This window comes from Protopterus annectens, chromosome 2.part0 (assembly GCF_019279795.1).
Source record: "Protopterus annectens isolate FY-2018-M chromosome 2.part0, PAN1.0, whole genome shotgun sequence".
NCBI lineage: Eukaryota > Metazoa > Chordata > Ceratodontiformes > Protopteridae > Protopterus > Protopterus annectens.
In genome coordinates this window covers 1,663,347,109-1,663,369,313 of record NC_056728.1, presented here as the reverse complement: position 1 = coordinate 1,663,369,313, position 22,205 = coordinate 1,663,347,109, and the positions used below count along the sequence as shown (strand labels likewise).

General features: G+C 43.1%; 1 protein-coding gene across 2 annotated transcripts in view; it reads right to left on the bottom strand.

Annotated features, from left to right (window-relative positions):
- GALNT7 (polypeptide N-acetylgalactosaminyltransferase 7) overlaps positions 1 to 22,205 on the bottom strand; it is a 1,380,380-nt gene that overhangs the window by 776,997 nt on the left and 581,178 nt on the right. For both annotated transcript variants that reach the window (XM_044061719.1, XM_044061717.1), the window contains exon 5: positions 7,827 to 7,906. In XM_044061719.1, coding sequence (XP_043917654.1) covers positions 7,827 to 7,906 — 80 coding nt within the window. The remainder of the gene's footprint in view (positions 1 to 7,826; positions 7,907 to 22,205) is intronic.

The following is a 22,205-nucleotide window of genomic DNA, read 5'->3' as shown; positions in this document are numbered from 1 at the left end:
GAATCCAAGGGTGATTCACAAGGTGAGACCACAGGTAAGGGAACCAAATTTGTCGAGGCCAGAATGGGGCAATGAGAATCATCTTGCTCCCCAACCGTGAGGCTTTCTGTAAGAGTTGTATCATCATTGGCAGAGGAGGATAGGCATAGAGTAGACCAGGTGGCCAAGCATGCACCAGAGCGTCTCTTGGAGTTTCCCCTGGAGGGGGGATTAGAGTGAAGAAATTGTCGCATTTGGTGTTTGATGGAGATGCAAAAAGATTGCAGCAGGGTTGCCCCCATGTTGCGAATATCTGCTTCGCTACTAGAGGACTGAGAGACCACTCGTACGGGGTAAGAAGGGTGCGGCTGAGCTTGTCCACTAGGATGTTGGTCCTCCCCGGAATGTGCGTTGCAATCAGAAAGCGGTTGGTGGAGATCGCCCATTCCCACACTCTCATGGCTTCACGACAAAGAGGGTAAGATCTGGTTCCCCCCGTTTGTTGATATAAAAGACCACCGACATGTTGTCCGACTGAATTGCAATCGTTCCTGCGGGGAGGAAGCTCTGAAGTGCTTGCAACGCCAACAGCACTGCTCTCATCTCTAGAACGTTGATATGCAGGGAGGTCTCTGTAACGTTTCACGTGCCTTGGACTGTCCTACCTGAATAATGCCCCCCCCCACCCGATACGGGAAGCGTCCGTGGTCACCGTGGCGATAGGGGAAGAGGTGCAGAAGGGACGGCCCGTATGGAAGTTCGATGCTTGGAGCCACCATAGTAGTGCCCTCCTGCAAGCCTTGCTGATAGCAATGGGATAGTGGAGAGGAAGGGATAGGAAGGACCATTGCACTAACAGAGTCCATTGCAGTACTCGCATGTTCAAACAGGCGCATGGAAGGAGTGTAATCGCTGCCGCCATGGAGCTTAGTGCCCTCAGGACCAATTCCGCTGGTGAAGCCTCTGAATGAAGGATAGCCCGCACATGAAGTTGTAGGTTCCTGATTCTCTCGGAAGTTAGGAAGGCTCGCAAATCTCTGGTGTCTATTCTGGCACCTATGAATTCTATGACCTGCGTCGGAGCCAGTAGAGATTTGCCGACATTGATAGTAATGCCTAGTTGTGGGGCTAGATGGAGAAAGAAGTCTCTGGCCGAGCAAAGTAGATGCCTTGTTGGTGCGGTCAGGAGCCAGTCGTCCAGGTACGGAAAGACCTAAATTCCCTGGAGTCTCAGGTGGGCCGCAATCACTGCTAACACTTTGGTGAACACCCTGGGGGCTGTGATGAGGCCAAAGGGAAGGACCCTGAACTGGTAGTGACTGGCTCCCAGCCGGAAGCGAAGGAACCTCCTGGATCGTTTGTCCATTAAGATGTGGTAGTACGCATCCTTGAGGTCTATAGAGCACATCCAATCATTTTCCCTCAAAAGGGGGAGAAAAGATTGAAGACTGACCATTCGGAATTTTTCCTTGGTTACTGACAGGTTTAAACGGGAAAGGTCTAGGATGGGTCTCAAGTCCCCCGTCTTTTTTGGCACCAAAAAGAACCTGGAGTAGAACCCTAATCTGAGCTGGTCTTGGGAGATGGGCTGGATGGCTCTTTTTCTTAGCAGCTGCTGTATTTCTGCGGCCTCCCTCTGATTGGGTGGTACATCGGGGAGGTTCTTGGATTGGGGGACATGAAGTATTGGTAATTTGTACCCTCTGGATATGATGCGAAGCACCCAGCGGTCTGTTGTGATGGATTCCCATGCCGCTAGGTGTTTCGAAAAATGCCCCCCGACTGCCTCCAGAGTGGAGCAGCCGGGCAACCCCTCAGGGCTGCTGCGCAGGCCGCTCAGAGAAAGGTTCTCTGGACCCAAAGTTTCTCGGAGCCCCTCTGCCCCTGGGGCGATGTCCTCCATGTCCACCTCTGCCACGGTAGGACTGGTTGTCCGGAGCTGGTTGGGAATGTTGTGATTTCCGGAACCACATCTTCTTCTTCTGAACCTTTTGGTTCCTTGAAAAGGACCGCTGGGGAGCAGAGAAGCGGACTCCGACGGCAGACAGCGTCTTCCCGTCCTTCTCGCTCTGGACAAGTGCCTCATGAACTGTTTTGCCAAATAAGGCAGAACCATCAAAAGGGGCATTCGCGAAGGATGCTTTAAAGGGCTCCGTAAAGTCACAATGACGGAGCCAGGCCTGACGTCTCATGACTAGGCCTGCTCCGCTAGCCCTAGCGGCTCCCTCTGTGGCGTGGGACAACAGCCGCATAGAGGTGTTTGAAATCGATCTCAGAGTGGCTATTCGGGTGGAGTACAATTGTTTGTCCTCCTCCGACATGGACTCAGGGGGGGAATGCAGCATATTCTTTGATAAGATCCCGCTGCATCCTGATGACATGTGCCATATAGTTCAGAGACCTTACTGAGAAGGTCGCCGAACTAAAGACTCACTTCCCTAAGCGATCCATCAAACGGGACTCTTTGCTCGGTGGATGGACTGAGGGACTCTCCTGAGCCAATTCCCTCTTTGTAGCTGCCGCCGTCAACATGGCATCTACAGGGGGCCCCTTACTCCAATGTGTTCGGTCTGAGGGGGGCTAAGAATCCTATCTGGTCGCTTCAGTATTGTCTCCACGGTGTCCGGATCCTTCCACGCCCTGGTGGTAATGAGGTCCACCAGGGGGTCGGCTGGAGGGGACACCCAAGAGGTAGACGGGCCTGCCTCGAATGCCTCCAGAAACACGGACTCGTCAGAGGAAGACTTAGGGGCAGACCACCCACCTCTGATTCTCAGCATCTCCATCATGTCTCCAAAGGAGACATCCTCAGGGGGCGATCTTGGGGAGCCTTCCCCTTCCTCCAAGTCCGTGTCCTTGGTTAAGGACTCAGGGGAGTCCACGTGCCTCCTTTTGCACTTATGCTTGCGGGGAGCTTCCTCGGGGGGACTGTCCGAGGAGGCCTCACCAGCAACATCTTGTTCCAATGGAACTATCTGTGACATCGAAGCAGGCTGTCCCTTTGGTCGGGTGATGGAAGCCTGGCCCAGCAGAGAGGGAGTGCAGGGAGGAGTCGATGCAAGGACCGGGGGTCCGGATGCTCTCAACAGAGCCCTCTCCACAACATCGAAGGCCGGGGAACAGCCACTCTCCAATGGATCCGAAAGTCGGCTCCCACTCGGATCCGATGAAGGGATCGGAGCCGGCGCCGAGACTGTCGGATCTGAGGGACCAGTGTGCTCCGACCTGGACAGAGCCGAAGGCACACTGAATCCCCCGGATCCGAAGCTCGGACCACGGCTCCGAGAGGTCAGATCCGACAGGCTCGAGGGCAGGGTCGGATCCGAAGTACCAAGTACTGTCGGCGCCGACCCACCCCGTGCTCCAAGGCTGCTCGGCTCGGCGCTCGAACCCGGTAGGGTCGGAGAAGGAGCAATTGGGTGGAAAAAAGGTGTCGAGCTCCCCACCTAAGGGGGGGGGGGGAGGCAAGAGCACTCCCATCTGCAGCTGGGCCTGGATGAATCTTCGCATCATCCGGTCCAAGTCTGCATTGGATGAACTGAAGGTAGATCTCGAGGAGGCCACCGAGGCAGGCCTGGAATGCCGCCTCGATGACCTCGACGGAGATCCGGTCTCCTCCTCCTCGGGCCCTGGGGAGAAACAAGGGAATCGGAGCCGAGGAGGAGGAGACCTAGAAGCAGTGGAGGGAGAAGCCCGCTTAGCTGGCGAGGCCAAAACGGAGGTCTCGGCCCGCCGCTTGTGGTGCTTCTCCCTCCGTTTCTCCCTCCTGGCCTCCCTGTCCTCCGACACTTTAGCGGGAGTTTGAGTCCCAGATGGAGGCAGGGGGGCAGGAGTGGCAGCGACCACAGGCTGTGGTGGAGCCACGGGAGCAGCAGAGGTAGCGGAGGCCGAAGCCGAATCCAGGGTAAAAGTCCTGCCAGGACCAGCTTCGACCTCCGCTCTTTCAGTGCCCTGGGGTTGAACGCTGCACAGATGGTACAGCCCAAGGTGAGGTGTTCAACCCCAAGGCACCGAACGCACCGAGTGTGGCCATCAGCCGGGGAGAGCTCATGGCCACACTCGGTACATTTAGAAAATATGGCTTTTGGGGCCTCAGCCATTCCCTTTTTTTTTTTTTTTTTTTTTTTTTAGAAAAAAAAGAAAAGCAACTACACACACACACAGGCCCCAAAAGAAACGCAACACACACTCACACACTAGCGACCAGCGAAGGGAGGGTGCTAATTAAAAAATAAGGAACCTAACTCTGACACACTTTAAAAGTATTAATTTAAACTAAAAAAGAAATTCCTGACAAGAAGTACTTAGAAAAGTAACTTTTCTTCGCTTATCTGACGAGCTCAACAAGGATCCAGCCATCCACAAGCGCGGCAAACTAGATCTGAGGTCATGGAGGGTTAGCAGGGGATTATGGGTGAAGGGAGGAGCTAGGAGCTCGGATCCATTAGCTTGAAACAAGTTGCCGGCTTGGTTCCGTAAACCACAGGTTGCTGACAAATGAACATCCTACTTCAGATCTGTAGTTTCTGTTTGCTTAAGAGTTACGATTAAAAATAGGCCTGACAAATGCTGTACCCTATACTCCTTGTGACTTGTTCTTGGGTTGGGGAGAAAGGGAATTTATTCCTATCTTGCTTTTTAAAACTTTAAAAACGTAAGGTATGTTTCTGTGGTGGGAAAACAGAAAGTGCAACGCATGAAATTTGTTCTGTATTTCTTCGACTGTTTTTTTTTTCTGGTTGCTTGAGAGTGCCAGTTGCTTGAGTTCCAGTTAACTGAGAGTTTACTGTGTGTGTGTGTGTGTGTGTGTGTGTGTGTGTGTGTGTGTGTGTGTGTGTGTGTGTGTGTGTGTGTGTGTACACACACACACACACGTTTATATAAGCCTCCACACAGAATTTGCCAAAAAACTCAGCCAGCCAAGCAATGTGACATGGTAATGCTACTCATTGTACCAATAATCACATCTTGTCTAGACCACCAAAGATAACCACTTGCTGTGTACAATGCTGATGTTTAACTGCGATGGAAAATTAAATTATGGTCAAACTGTTACTCTTAACTACACTGCGACAACCTACCCCAAAACACATATACATAGAAGTATGAGCCATAGCAATAATAGTTTTTTCAACAATGATAAGCAAATACAATAAATTGTGTGACAACACATTGTGTAACTCTACTCCTGTCATGACAGATCACTGACTGTTTTCACACAGTAGCCACAATTAAGTATCCTAACATGTCACACAAATATACACTTGTCATACAGAGCAAAATTACTAAGTACAGAAGGACTGATCACATTCATCTAAAGACAGTCCCTTAACCAGCAGCTATAATGAAATTTACTGATGGAATATATATCAGACGCCCACTTGTAGTTAAAGTAAACGCCACCGTAATGTACTTCACAGCAAAGAATTCCAACTTGCTTCACACAAATACATTTTAGTCCTAAAAAGCCCCAATGAAACATTAAAACTGAGAAAATGGTTTAAAGTTAAGTCATTTTCCCGACACACAGCCCCCACCCCCATTCCCAGCAATTATAACCACTTTGTTGACTGTATACCTCTCAGATGTCTGAATATAATAAAAACGATATCATCAGTAACTTAATTTCAATTCTGATTCATTTACAAAGCTGCCAGCCATAGGAATGTACTCCAAAGTTCTTCACATAAATAAAAATTACTCCTACAAAGCTGCATGCACTGCTCATTATATTTGTTATCCAGGCAGTCTAGAAAACAAAATACTTATGTACAACAGAGAGTGTTACAGACAACTGCAATATGACAACAGCAATACTGCCATGCTCCTGTTGGCATTTTCACCTCAGTCATTCCAAGCCCCAATGGCTCTTCTGGCTGTCTCAATACATCATGCATTGGACAAGAAAAGGCCATGTTCCCCACAACTGAGGTGACCACTGTAGTTTTTAAAAGGTTTGCCTTGGAACTGGCAGAGTTTGTCCCCTTTTTCCTTAAAAAATAAATACAAAAATGAAGCTGGACAAAGGCACCTAGTTTGCCGACCTCTAAGGCAGGGCTATGCTTTAAATATCAGAATAAGACAATTACTGTGTTGAAAAGGTTTTCAATTTGCTTCTCAACTACCGCTTGTCTTCTGGTATGTCACAGCACAAGCTTAGTAAACTGAAATGCTGTGTGTTTACAAGAAAAGCCAACTACATCAGGGAAGAGAACACAGTGACAATTTATTTTGCTTAAGAGGCTTATGATGATGAAGCATTAGTTGACTGTTAAAAAATGGGATAGAAAAATAAGTCATGATATTCTGATATCTCACCTCCTTTTTTTGCTCCTTACAAAACCATGTCCAATGGTTCCTCTACATTTAACCATCTAGCCACTTACTCCAGGGGATGACAGCAGGTTACACCCAGGCGAGGCAGAAGTCCAACAGCCCATTTTTTTCCTGCTCAAAAGTCCAAACTGACCCTCCATTCCTCAGCAAGTCAGATGGTAGGAAGCAGGACAGCTTGCTGGTTTTGGTGAACAGCTCAACCCCCTTCTCTCTCTCTCTCTCTCTCTGGAAATAACCCACCCTCCATCAGCAGCTCCTCCTAAACTCTGTGATCACTTGTTTCCACAGAAAAGGGTGCCTATGCATGCCAAATTCCCCTCAGCTACAAAGTGAAGGTGTATTACTGGCAGTGTAGGATTGGCAGGCTTAACCTCCAGTAGGTGAACATCTAGTAATCCTGGTAGGTGTCACTTGTATTGTGAGCCAGTGTTCCTCCCCACATGATGGCAGAGGCAGGACAGCCACTCATTCCCATCCTCCTTGGCCACTAGCAGCTATTCAAACTCTGGCTGCTTAAGTCGAAGTCAGGGCTTTATCCCACTATGACATCCCTTTTTTGCTAGATTTTTGATTGTCAGATGGTGTTTCATAGCTCACAATGGGAGGTACACAAAAATGGCCAATATCTACATTTTTGCAGTACCATTACTCCTAAGAAGGTCAAATATGCTATCACTAAAGTGATGCAATATGAATTTTTTGAAAAACTCATCACAAAATTCATTCTGAATTTGACCACGTAAAGATTTGCAAAATGAAAGTATGTAAATGTTTGTTTGCGTCTTTCGGCTTTTCCCGGTTAGGGGTCGCCACAGTGGAATTCCGGTCCGCTAATGATTGGCAGTAGACTTTTATGTGCTGGCTTGCCTGGCCTAACGCACAATCTTCAATGAAGGAACGCCCATTCAACGCATGTCGCCACACAGAAGACGCTCTGAGAATCGAACGGCAATGTCTGTGAGGCAACAACGTTACCGCAGCACCATAGATATATATATTGAACCCAAAAGTTTGAAACCTGAAAACTCTGAACACTCAGAACAGCAATTTTTTTTCCCAGGGAAAAAAAATTGCTGTTCTGGTACAAAACACGGAAACACACGAACACTACACATTGTTTCTAATGTGGGGGGCTTCACACCCCCCTTACTTAAATATACCAACTTCAAGATTGCACCACAGCGGAGAAAATAGCAAAGCCATGGAAATGGTCCACCATATTCTTTCCCTGGGAAAGAATTTGATGTTCTACGGCTTCATTATTTTTAGACTTCAAACTTCCCAGTTCAAAGTTACGGCGTTTGGACGTTTGTGCGCTCGGACTTTGATATACACCTGTTTATCTGATTCTAGTATCAACTGAGTGTAACATCTTCAAGATCATTTATCACCTCAGTGTATTACAGACTTGAAAGCCACATTATATCAGTTTATGTGAATAGAGCAGTACGATCCATTAAGCAATTCTGAAAGCATTCTAAAATCTAAAATCAGTTAAAGATTTATCTTACCTATCCTTTGATATTGGGGCCACAAGTGGTGCATACCAGTTGGGTCCTACCTCACAATGAGCATCCAAGTAAATCAAAACCTTTAAAAAGAAAAATGTTATGCAAGTTAGTTTTGTTACTAAGACTAAGTGATTTTCATAGTATAACCTACAAATCAAAACAACAGCTTGCTTAATAAGACATACGGTCTGTAACATTTTTCCTGTACTAACTACACCTTAGCAGTGTAATTTTTGGCATCATTCAGGTTTTATTATGCAAACATCCTAGCTATGGATTTATGTTTATTATTAATAATAATAATACTTCTAATAAGAATAATACACAATTGTTAACCAGATAGTCCACCCACTGGACACACAGACCCTTTTCAGGGGTGACCTGAGAGCAAAGCCTGGCTACGTGACTTGCTCAAGGTCAAACGGTAAGCAAATGAAGGCTGATGGAATCAAACCATGTACCACAGGAACTACACCTCATAGCCTCAACAGTCTGTGTCAACTGCTATAGAAGTTTCAATAGCTTCATGGATTGTCTACACAAAATAAGACAAAAAGGTTCATTAACCACTGGAAACAGTAAATCTTCAAGAGGATTTACTGCTTCCACACAGACACAATGACAGCTACAGCTCACAAGTTCAGTTTGGCAGTGAAAAGGACAAATTCCTGGTCTATACATTTCTTGTTGTCAGAGCTGTTGTTGGCTCATCTGGTACCCCATAGGTTCATTAGTGTGTACTAGGCTAATGGCCCTGGAGCCTTTACAAACCTAGCCCATAGGATTATCCTGGCATCATGCCACCCTACCTTAGTTCCCAGTGCCTCTGTCGAGTAAAGCCACTGGAGTGATCCCTGGGGTGAATTTTCTATTTCCCATCCACTCATCAAGATTTCTCTTGAAGAGGGCCAGTGAGGTGCTCTGCCTGACATGTATGGGAAGTCTATTCCATAGCATGGGCGGTCTTTGGTTTATGAACCTGTCCCTCCAGCATGTTCTGTTGATTGTGATAATGATGTGGTAATGCCACTCCCCAAACTGGCACCCTGCAGCACTAAGTTGGGGAGTAAAGAAAAATAGTCTTCCATTCTCCAACCTGGTGCTCATCACTGGAGAGACAGATCCTAATACCCTACATCCACACACACTAAGTGAGAGCAAAAAAAAAAAAAAAAATCCAATCCATTCTCTGATCTGGCTTTCCTTCACTCATAAAGAGGAATGGCAGTTTGTAAAGCCTTCACACTCTGCAGCCTACTTTCATGTTTGCATGAGGCGTAAAAAAAAAATAAAAAATAGATCTGCCCATTACACCCCCTAACACCTTATGTCTGGGGGTGGCAGGCCTTCACCCCACCCTGGTTATGCATCTGCTTGCTGCTACATCTGCCCTACAGTGGGTGTTGGCAAAACAAAGTGAACTGACCACCTCCATCCTACCAGGATAGAGAAGACTATGTTGCCTACTCTTTCCCATTCAGCTTGGCCTACTCCTTTGGTGGCTGAGCTGATAAATCAACAACCTTGGGTCAGCTGTGTCACAGTGAGAGCTTTAACTTTCTGTGCCAAAAAGACAGTCTCCAGTTAACAATAATTCATGAACTGATCTTGCTTAAGACAATATGAGGAATTCATGTTCGTAATTTTAATAAGGGAACTATGCTAGTAGCTGCACTCTTGAAATAAAACGCTAACACGAATGCTTGCTGTAATGGAACTGCCTAAATAACTAGAAATTGATGAAGGTAGTTAGGGAAAAATCACCTGAAGAAAATGCTGGAAAACAGGAAAGCAAAGTAGCCAAGCAGATAAACTGTACATAATGTACAATTAAGTACAAACAAGTTTTTTTTAATTTATTTTTATTTATTTAACATTTGTTTACTGGGAACGTCCGAGTGTGACAGAGCCCATTTTCAGCAGAGGCCCGGGGAGAAACACTCTAGACACGTCTTTGGAATGTGGGTGGAAATTGAAGCACCCAGAGGAAACCAACACAAATGCAGGGAGGACATGCAGACTCTGCACAGAAGGCACCCCAGTTAATAATCGACCCAGAGAACCTCTTGCTGTGAGGTAACAACACTAACCATGTCCCGCCCCAGAAAATGGGATATGTCCAGCAGAGTTAAACATTTCAACAAAATGTAAAATAAAATGATAAACAAGCAAATGCATTTATCCAATAAATATGTGCTGTCTGATAAACTAATCAGCAAAACTGAAAGGAGAAACTTTTTTTTTTTTTAGATACACTACTATTAAATCTTCTGAAACAGAATTTTCCCTTAAAGCAGTACCATTTGGAATGTTTACATTTAAACAAGCAGTCCAAGTGATGTAGTCAATATCAGCTCAGACATTTTTATACACCAAAACTACAAAAACAGCAGCTCAAGGGAAAATGAATTAAAACTGCTCAATTTGGCTTCATTTTAACTTGCAGAAACACCAGAGAACATTTTTCACAATTCAGTTTTTAAATCTGTATTCCTGACCAAAATAAATGTAGCAACTAGTTTCTTGTGGTAAGTTATTTTAAACCTTCTAAGCATGATAAGCAACAGTATTCCTAGGGTAACAAACAGCCTGAAAAAGGAAAGCACAGTTGTTTTAAGTAAAATTACCATAACAGACTGCGGTGGTGATGCTGCGGTAGCGTTGTCGCCTCACAGGTTAGATGTTGCCTGTTCGATTCTCAGAGCATCCTATGTGTGTCGACATGCGTGAACGGGCGTTCCTTCATGGAAGGTTGTTCGTTAGGCCTGGCAAGCCAGCACGTAAAACTCTACTGCCAATCATTAGCGGATCGGAGTTCCGCTGTGGCGACCCCTAACTGGGAAAAGCCGAAAGACACAAACAAACCATAACAGTAAATGTATGAATAGATCACTGTAGTAGCAGTAACTTTCGCTATTATGGGTTATATCCTGCCAAGGATATAACAGTCAGAGGCATAGCTGTCTTACCTATCTCCCTATGCTGGTTTATTTAGTAAAAAAACAAAATTAGGTCTCATCTCTGCACTCTGCTCCCAACCCTACTACCTCAGCTCATGAATTACTGCAAACTGGAGACTGTCTTTTTGCCACAGAAAGATAAAGTCCTGACTGACATAGTTGACCCCAAGGTTGTTGATAATCAGCTTAGGCACTGGAGAAGTTCATAGGTTCATAGGTTCATAGGTTTATACTAGGCTATCTGCCCTAAGGCATTTATAAGCCTAGCCCAAATTATTGTGGCTTACGCCACCCCTTATATGAAAAAATACTGTGCCCATTAGTTTGTTGTGCCTCTGTCCAGCAGTGACCCAGAGATGATTCCCGGGGTAAACCTACGATCTCCCATCCACAGGTCTAGATTTCTCTTGAACAGAGTCAGCGAGGTGCTCTGCCTCACATGGACCGGGATTTTATTCCACAGCATAGGGAGTCTCTGAGTGATAAATCTATCCCTCCAGCACGTCCTATTTATATCCGTGCTAAGGTTTAAGTCGCTTGCTCTAGTGGTTTTGGTGGATTTGGATTTTTGAGGTGGAGCATGTCCATTAATTCCGGGTTGGACATGGCCTTGTATGTCAGGCACATGTCACCTCTGAGCAGGCGGTATGCGACTGAATAGAGCTGGAGTTTCTTCAATCTGGCAGCATATGACAGATTTTGGAGTCCTTTATCCTTTTGGTGAGGAACTTTGGGGTCTCTCCAATTGCTGCAGATGTCGGGTGAGATACATCCCGAATGGGGCATTGTACTCGATCATTGGTCTGATAAGTGAAGAGTACAGGGGAACAATGACCTCACTAGATCTGGATGTGAATCCCTTCATGATCAGGTGGGCAATGTAGAAGGTCTTTCTAACCACTTTAGCAATGTGAGTGTCAAAGAAAGGCCACTGTCAACCTGGGTCCCCAGGTCCCTGATAACCTCTTCTGTGCTTAGTGGATTGCCACCTATATGGTAGCTTGGGGTTACCTTGTTTTTCCCGAAGGGTATAACTATACATTTTTGGCGTTTAACTTCAGGCCATGGCTCTGGCACCAGCTATCTGTTTCCGTGAGTCCCTTCTGAAGGATATCAGTGTCCGATGCACTTTCCACTATGGCGCCCAGTTTGCAGTCATCTGCAAACTTTGTCAATAAAGTCCTCCCATGTTGGCCTGTACTTCTGAGAAGTAGATGCCAAACAATAAAGGACCGAGCCCTGTGGGACACCATTTGTGACCGGCTTGGAGTCTGACACAGCGCCAGCAACTCTAACCCTGTGGGTTCTGTCCTTAAGCCAGTTTGCAACCCATCTTGTGACATATGGGTTTACATTTAAGCTGGTAAGTTTTCTACAATACCGAGTGGGGTATTGTGAAAGCCTTTGCAAGGTCAAGGTAGGCTGTATGGACTGCCTTTCCCTCATCAATGGCCTTGGTGACTATTTGAAGAAGTCGACCAAGTTCAAAAGGCATGATCTTCCCTTGACAAAGCCAAACTGGGTCGGGTCCAATGTCTGCAAGTCCCTATATCTTTGTTTATGAGCTCCATTATGATCCTCTCCATAGCTTTGCAGACTAGACTTGTTAAGCTTATGGGGCGGTAATTACCAGGGTCCGTAGAGGCGCCACCTTTGTGGAGTGGGACCACAGTTGCCGACGCCACTCCTTGGGCACGTATCCTGTGGTAAGGCTGAGATTAAACAGCTGCCTTATGTGCGGGTTTAATTCCTCATTTAGCTCGTGTAGCACACAGCCGGGACACCATCCGGTCCCATTGATGCTGTGTTTTAGCTTTAGAGAGCAGCTTTCACCTGCGCATTTGAGATGTCCGGGAGGCTACACTCGGCTGGGATAGTTATCTCTCCTTTAGGGGAGAGGGGTGAAGTTTGCACTGAACCTGTCTGCCAGTATGTTGGCAATGTCTGTGGGTTCAGTGATTTTTGTATCATTTTGGACTAATTCTGAGCATATCTGTGAGTTTCCACCCAGGTTCCTAACATAGCTGAAAAAGGCCTTATGATTGTCCTTTGAATCCATGGCAATTTTTCTCTCAAAATTGGCCTTAGTTGATTTTATGAGTGCTCGTATTTTTTACTAATAATGATCAGGGGTGACTTCCCTTTTATGGATTTTGTTCTATCATGTAATAGCTTTCTCCTCTTATTGTAAAGTTTGTTAATGGCTGGGGTCCACCAGACTGGACGTTTGCCCTTTGTGGAAAGAGTCTTGGTTTTATTTGGGATTGCCTGATCCATGCAGTCCTGGAGGTGTTCATAGAAGGCATTTGTAAGGGCTTCGCAGCTTGGGTTGTGGTTTCCTCTGACTCAGGGGCCTTGAAGGATACCACACCAGTCTTGAGTAGTGTGAAGTTTGCTTTAGAGAAGTTCTTCACTATGGTCTTTTTGTTTGGGGTGGATGTGGATTTCCAGTGAGATTAGTTTATGATCAGATCTCACCAATGAGGGATATACTTCCGGTGTGGAGCATTTTGTCCCCATGTTTGTGACAATGAGATCTAGTATATTTTCTCCTCTCGTGGGAACAGTGACTAGCTGTTCCATGGCATTTGAATTTATGAACTCCAGGAACCGTTGGGCTAGAAAGTTAGGGCTTGAGTAATGTTCCCAGTAGGCTAGGGAGAATGGAGTCAATTTCACAGGACTCATTTCTCTCAGTTGAAGCATGGCTCAGAAACTCAAAACTAATTCCCAACCCTAACAAAACAAACACAATTGCTTTTGTTTTGCCCAACAAGATCCACTGCTTTAATCCCCTCCTTAAATGTTATGTCCATGAACAAAACCATAATTTCTCCTGTAACTCACACCAAACTTTTAGGTGTAGAAATCGACTGTAATATGAAATTTGATATCCATATCTCCCAGGCCATAAAGAAAGTACAAAAAAATAGGTGTTCTCTACAGAAACAAACAATCCCTGACTAAACAGGCTAAATCTGTCATTGAACGTGCCCATCCATACCTCTCAGCCTGGAAACATCAAAAATCTGGAAAAGGCCCATGAAAAATAGGTACAAATATGTACGCTGATTAATGTACAATTCGCATACATAATTACATAACCCCGCCCACTCCAATGGAATTGTGGGATACCAACTTTCAAACGCAAACTGAAGAACATTCCAATGTCCAATTACCTGGCTATTTCACCCCATTTACCATAAACACTAATGTGTGCATACTGCTTTACTTCTACAATGATCATTTGGATTTTATTTTTACAATTTATAGCACAATGCACAAACACTAATAGATATCTGCTAAACAAAGCAATACTGTCTCACAATGAAAATAGACTTGGCATTAAAACTTATCTGCCCTTGAAACTTACATTCATTGAAACAGCACTGAAACCCACATCACATCCAAAGAAAATGCATCTTGCCAGTGGTGGATAAAGATTACCTTTGGGCTGTTTTCAAATCATAGGCCCCTTGCACACAAAACAAGAAACATACATGCATTCTTTGATACACCTTCCTGACTTTATTAAATTATATTCCTTGTATAATACAGCACACTTGTTAGACTTAAGTTAGAGTGCATTTTATATTTATTGTTTAAGCATAGGCAATAAAACAAAATGCATGAACCAATAATGACAAAACTGCCTTATTCAGAACATTATCATCATAAACCTCTACTTCCACACACACAATCGCATTTTAAATTTATTGTTTGAACATTTTTCCAGTAGGCAATGAAACAAAATGCATGAATGAATAATGACATTGCCCTATTCAGAACATTTCCATGATAAAAGTCTACTTACACACACACACACACACATATATATATATATATATATATATATATATATATATATGTATATATATTACACATACATAGAATGACAGTAGTCTAAGCCATAGGCATCTTGCACAGGTTCTCGCACTTATTTTAAATTTCATTTTTTGGGGGGGGGGCAGGACAAAAGGCCAAAAACCAAGGACACATTTTAAATATTGTTTGTATAGATTTGGAAAATTGCTTGAATAAAATGTTGCGTTACTACCATGCATTTCACTGACAAGTCTTGAACACAGGACCCTGTGCACTACAGTCAGAGCAACACACCACTAAGCCAAATCAGCAGTTTCCTGAAAGACAGGAAGACTGAAACTTAAATGGCTATCATTTAGTGAATTCAGTTCTCACTTCTCACCACAGCTCTCAAGCTCTTAGCACAAAAAAACCTGGACCCAGCCAATAATGGGGGAATACAGAATTCAGTTTTCCCTTCTCACCATAGCTCTCGTCTTAGCACAGAAAACCTGGAAAAGCCAATAATGGGGGAATACAGCCCAAAATGGAGCCAAATTTCAAATACTGATCTTATAAATTTTAGTCCCGTGGTAGTGGTGCTGTGGTAGCGTTGTCGCCTCACAGCAAGACGCTGTTCCATTTGATTCTCAGCTAGAGCGTCTTCTGTGTGGAGGCATGCGTGAATGGGCGTGCCTTCGTTGAAGGTTGTGCATCAGGGCTGGTAACTCTGCACGTAAAAATCCACTACCAAACATTAGCGGACCGGAGTTCTGCTGTGGCGACCCCTAATCAGGATAAGCCGAAAGACACAACAACAATAAACTTAGAAAATTGCTAGAATAAAAGGTTTTGCGTTACCATTTATTTTCTGAAGAATATGAAGTCTGAAATTCAAATTCTTGTCAGTATTTATTGAATTCAGTCTGTGATTTTTTTAAAATGAGGAACAGAACAAAAATATGAGGCATAAATTCACAAGTGGTGGTGGCTAGGGAATTTAGGCACTTTTTACCTGTACTCAAGGTAGAGGATTTGAGCTTGAATACCTCTAGCCATCAGGTGCGTGCAGTTGGGGGCATTTTCTCACACACACACACACACACACACACACACACACACACACACACACACACACACACACACGCACGCACACACATGGTACCTTTAAAAGCCAAGTCCATTCTCCGTGCAGAAATAAACTCCATACTCTGTTCTCACAGCAGTTGTTTCTCCTTTCCATTCTCCGCAGCAGTTTCCTTGTTTCCTTGGAGATAGATCCATGCAGCAATACACTCCATTCTCGTTGCAGATAGATCCATTCAAACAGCCAGAAATGAGCAGATGTGAGCCCTTGAGCTCAATTCTGACAGGCAGATGGAGCTGATGTTATCACGCAAGTGTTGACATCAGCTCAAAAGTGTGAAAAAAAATTTCAAAACAAAAGCTGGAAAAAAAATAAGAAATGAAGGGGTGCCACTCGGGAATCATGGCACCCCATCATTTGGACCACAAAACTCAGTAAAAACAACATAATTTGGTACAGTTGGGAGGTATGTACCTATCTCATATCTACACTCCTCTATGTCTCCCCAATACTCACTAACCTGAGAAAGACTGATTTAGCCAAACTCGATTCCTGCTATAATAAAATAGCCAGGTTTTACACAGACTCTGTCAAGTTACACCACTGTTCAGCTCTTCAACAACTTAGTTGGCTTGAACTTCCCCAACTCCTCCTCTATAACCAAGTGATCTTTGCCCACAAAATCATACACCAACCTGACAAAATCCCCACCCTTCAAAATTTAACAATTCCATACTCAAACAATATGTCACTATGCTCAAGTAACAGATTATTATTACAGGTAACAAAAGCCAACAATGCAGCTGGTGATTCCTTCTTCACTAACTTCATATCTGAAAAATGGAACGCTCTGCCCTATAACATTGTACCCCATTCTTCCTTAACAAAATTTAAACAACTGCTGAGAACACATCTGGCAGATACTTGGCTATACCCCTGCACCAAACCTGGTTAATTCGCCCTCAGTGTCTGATGCTATCTAACTGCTTATGTTAACTTAACTAACAAACTACTAAACATACTATTCCAAAACTCTGTTTTCTGAAATCCAGCTCATTCCGATACACCATATATCCACCAGACTAAATATTTTCATTGTACAATGTTTCTCTGACCAAACCTATTATTAAAACTGCAAAAGGAAATGTATTGCATCATTTGCAGATGAGTCTATGTATTATATTGATACCTAAATCTGCAATACTGGGGTCATCCCTGGCAACTAAATATATAACCCCTAAAATGCATTTACTGTTACACTTCTTTATTTACTGTACTGTGCATTGTGTGCTTTTATCCTACTTCTTTTTCTAAATGTAAATTGAATAATATTTGTATCTGATACTTAGTATCACTGTACTTAAATTGTCTGTTGTTTATTTTCATTCTATGTCTCAAAATTGTAATATGAAGTTGAATTGTATCTTGTATCATATATGTGGACTTTTTCTCCCCAGACCTCCATTGAAAAAGGACCTGTGTCCAGTTGGACTTTCCCATTACCAAATGTAAAATAAACAAAAATAAAAGAATAAATCAGTACTCACACTGGCAACAAAATCTCCAAAGTCAACAAAAGTCCAGTCTTTTCTCAGCCACTTCTATTTGCAAAGCCATATTTTACAAGTGTGATTGAGGCTTTATAATCTCACATTTATTCACTACTTTAAGTGTTGCTGGTCTTCTTCCTGATCATCTCCATCTCCCAACTCTGGTTCAAGTCTAAGGTGCTCCTAATTCTTCTTGTCAATTCATTTTTCTGTCTGTCTCTCTCAATCATTTTCCTTTGTAACATTAGAAAATGTTTCACTGGCAAGAATTTCTCCAAGCTTTACTGTCATAAGAATGATAAGCAGACAGATTCCCCCTCTGCTTGCTGTCTCACTTCTGTTAGAGAGATTTTTATTTCCTCCTTAACCTATTCTGTATCAAAAATGTCTTTGATCCTCCAGGAAATATACTTTGAAGATAGTTGGATAAATCAGTTTGATTCTCACATCTGCCTCTAAACATTCCCTGATTGTTGGGTTAAATGTGCTTCTCTTCTGCCTGGTGTATAGTGAATAATCATTTTCCACAAACACTCTATTGTCTCAAGTTTTTATTACTAGTTATAGCACTGCCGCAGTTATTTCAGGATCAACTCTTTCTGATGGTATGTTTGCATCTTTACTAATAAGTCTTGGCTGCTTTCCCATGGCCAGGTTTGAAGCATGCACTCAATGTGCCCTTTCTATTAAGAAAGCCTGCTCTGGAACACTAGTTCAGTTACTTATTTGTGCGTTCATAAAATTTATGCAGTCTGTTTCTTCCAGTTTCTCTGGTATAGTAGAAAATATCAGGTTTTATCTGCGCAATATCTGCTAACTCTTAGTATTTTTTTTAAACAGCTCTTCTTGATAAGCCTCATACTCAGCCAGCTTTTTTTCATTTCAATCTCTAATGTTTGCAGTTTGTCAGTTCATTTGAATAGCTAGTTAAAGCTTCTTCTATTTTTCAGCCATTTATTTCAGTTGATACAGCCCTTCAATGTTTCATTTATTTTAATAACCTCTACTTCCTATAAATTACTGGAAGCCATCTCTTGAACCAAAACTGAAGACTGAACTACCTTTTGTTGAGGAGCTACAGGATCCTTCCTATCCAGTGTTTTTTCTTCTACTTTTCTGGTTGAGCTTCTTTCAGGTTCTTCAAATTTCTTCTTTGCTGGCACCTGTGCAGCGTACTTACTAGCCAAAAACTATATTTTACCCAAATAATAGTTTAATTACTTATTTTTCTCAGTTTCTGTTTTCACATTGGGGCAGCTGAAATTAAGGTGTAGATTGGTGTGTAGCCATCTTGGATGTCTTTCCTTTGGATGACATGTTAAGCTAAGTTCCAATTTATGAGAGTTGGTGTTAGCTTAGAATGGTGGAAATGATTATTTAAAATAAATAAATATTTAAAAAATACACAAGATCTCAAGACACATATTGGGAAGACAAACAGGGGTACCTTAACCTTCAGTTTTTTATACCTGCCAATTTTATTCAAATTTCATTTATAACCCACATTCAATAATCTCTATTCCTCTTATTTACAATTATAGGATAGTAAAACCTAATAATTACAGAACCGCCAATTATTCAATTATAAATACAAATTTTTGTCGCATTTAAATTTTTTCCCTCACTTATGCCATTGTTTCCATCACAACCACATTTCAATGATCTCTGCTGCTGCAACTACTTCTCACTTTTAGAGACACCCAAAACCTTCAATTCCATACTTCATACACAGCCATTATTTTAGCCACAATCCTCTCATCTCACTTTCCCATAGCCTACTCATAGCTTATACATTACTATTCTTTCATTTTCTAACCTTAAAAAAAAATCCTCACCCTAACCCCAAAACCTCTTAATTTACTGCAGTGTATAATGATATTCTAAACTTCCCCTATACCTCAGCACTACCTTTTACACATTCTCTCTCTTAACTGTTAATATTTAGGTTCAAATTTAAATGAAGGCCATCTACTTACTATAATGAAAGAGCTCTTCATCCCAGTCTGTCCGATAAAACACGTATCCTTGAGACTTGTCTCTAAATTATTTTTCATTAAAACATTTCCCACTAAAATGTCCTTTTCACAAAGACGTTGCCTTTTTCTTTATTTGAATTTAGTTCTACCCTTCTTAGCGGTAGCATTAAATAATACTGAAATAGTGATTCCACTATCAAGACATTTTTTTGTTTTCACCTTCTCAGTACACAAATCAATTCCTTCACTCATGCCAAGACTTTTGCAACTAAAATTATACTGTATACATAATTAACTATCAAAGGAACCTTAGACCCCTGAACAACTTAACAAAACACATTTCCAAACTCGATTTAAATATCCTTATATTCCAGTGATTAATAAAGGAACCTGCAAGACACTCACTGGGCATCCTTCATCAACCCTCAACCAATTTTTAGTTTTCTCAGATATCCATCCATTAAATTAATGGGATGATAAATAATTTATCATATACTGATTAAAATGTTAACAATCTGATTATTACATCCATGTTTTCCTAAAATCCTAAATCACAAATTATCCTACCATCACTGCTTTCCTTCAAAACAGAATTCATCAATTTCTTATCAATAATAATTCAACAAAGCGTTCCCATGGGGCAGTGAGATAAAGCTCCTACTGGGCCCCAGTTTACCAGTGTTTGATTAGCATAATGGGTTCTGGAGGGGCTGCAGGGGGACAATGGGAGTGAGTAACTGACACTGGCTTTTTCATCCTGGGGAGTGACAGGTAGCCTAGGCTCACTGTAATAAATCAGTGTTATCAGCCACCTAGGCTCACTGCAATAAAGCAGTGTCATCAGCCTGATGAGTTGTGAAAAGCGTAAGTGGTATGGAACTTAGTAGGGAGGGTTCTCATATACAGAAACATGCATGTACACCCCAAATAGTAGTAACTTTCATGGGGAAGTGGGAGTTAGGGCACAGTCCCTCCCTGGCAGCAGTTTGACTCTGCACCAGCATCCTCAGTTGCTGTGTGGGGCAGGTTGAGGCTGAGGGAGGCTAAGAAAGGTCTAGTAGAACTTGTGAACAAGGATATGATCTGAGGGTAGCTAATGGTTAGTGGCATGGAGGAAAAAAATAGTACAGTTGTGCAAGTAAACTTACAACAGTAGATATTCAGATGATCACTGCTGCATAGCCATTGCATGGTAACAGACTGCATGTGTAAACTGAAGGACTAACGGTCACAAAAGGGTTAAGCTTTACAAAGGGAACACCTCCCACAGTCAGCCCCTGTACAAGGCTTCAACTCCACTCACCCCCACCCAGGGGAGGCCATGCTTTGGGAGGGACGAGCCTAGGGAATACCCCCATTTCTAAAACATAAGAGCTAATGAAGGATTGTCAGTTAATCATTAGATTCAGAGCAGCGCTCATCTGTCTTAGCAAACAAAATACTTTTAAAGACACAGACCACTCCCGAGACTTCTTCAGCTTCAACAGGTTACGTTTATTAACTTCTGTAACTTTCAGCAGACCGCAAGAATTGGGATCAGGCTTCCTCTCCAAATAAGACCACCACTAGGAAAATAGAAATCAGAACTACCCCTACAACGACTAGTGACCATCTCTGGTCTTAAAAAGGCCAGAGATTTTCTTACTTTTTTGCTATTATACTCACCCACTAACTCTCTAGGAGGTTAGTGTGATCTACCACCAGGAACACCAGAATTGGGACATGCACTTTAGATTAATAGAGTCCTACCTATCAGGTCAACTCTTAGGGGTATTTTATCGATGGAATAATTAGCCTGGGTGGATAATTTCCCAAAGGGCACTATAATGCATTTTTTCACTTTGAGTTTTAATCTGTGGCTTTGGAACCATTCATTTGTTTGTGTTAGACCCTCTTGTAGGATATTGCTGCTGTGGGGAGAAACTATGATAACTCCCAGTCTACAGTCATCTGTGATCTTAGTGAGCCAGAGGCCTTTGACAATAGCCTTTACTTCTAAGAAGTAGATGCCAAAAAGGAGCAGGCCCAACATGGAGCCCTGGGGTACTCAGCTGGTAACAGGTCTCACTGATCTTGACTTCCTGGGTTCCATCTGTGAGCCAACCAGAAATCAAATTAGTTATGTAGGAATTTATGACTAGTTTAATGTGTTTGTCAACATACCAGAGTAGAGTATTGTATCAAATGCCTTGGCCAGGTCAATGTAGGCAGTATGCTCCATTTGTCCCTAATCCATAGCCTTGATGACCCTCTCAAAGAAGTCTACCAGTTGAATAGGCAAGACCTTCCCTAAAGCCAGACTGGGTTAGGTCCAATGTCTGTAGGTTACCTTTGTCCTTGTTGATCATTCCTAAGGTAATTCTTTCAATGGCTTTCCATATCAGACTTGTCAGACTGACGGGTGTCTATTTCTCAGGGTCAGTTGATAGTCCAGCCTTATAAAGAGAGATGACTGTTGTGGCCCTCCATTCATCTGGAATGTAACCTATTTTGAGGCTGCAGTTGAAGAGTGCTTCTAACGGTCCTGCTAGGTCTTTTTTAGGCTATTTACAAAGCAGCCTGGGATATTGTCAGGGCTCACTGAAGACTTTTTTTGGTCTTAGCAAATGCCACCAGGACCTGCTCCCTACTGATAGCTGGAGGAATACGCTAGAAGGGATTTCACAGACGGTACTTGGGGAGAGCAGGGTGAAGTTAGAGCCAAATTTAATCAGCCAGTAGATTTGCTATGTCACCCTGGTCAGTGAAGGTGGTGCCATTTACCACCAGTTCTGCACACTGCCGAGTGCTACCTTTAATGTCTTAACATGGCTGAAGCAGGCCTTATGATGGTCCTTAGCCTGGGAGGTTATCTAATTCTACATAGGTAAATGTGTTCTTGGGTTTGGGGGAGCCATGAATGTTCACAGACTGTCATTTAATAGGATGTTGTTTGTTTTACAATAGTTCCCAACTGTTACGGGTTTAGTTGGGTTTTCTGGGTTGATTCTTATTTCAGGGGA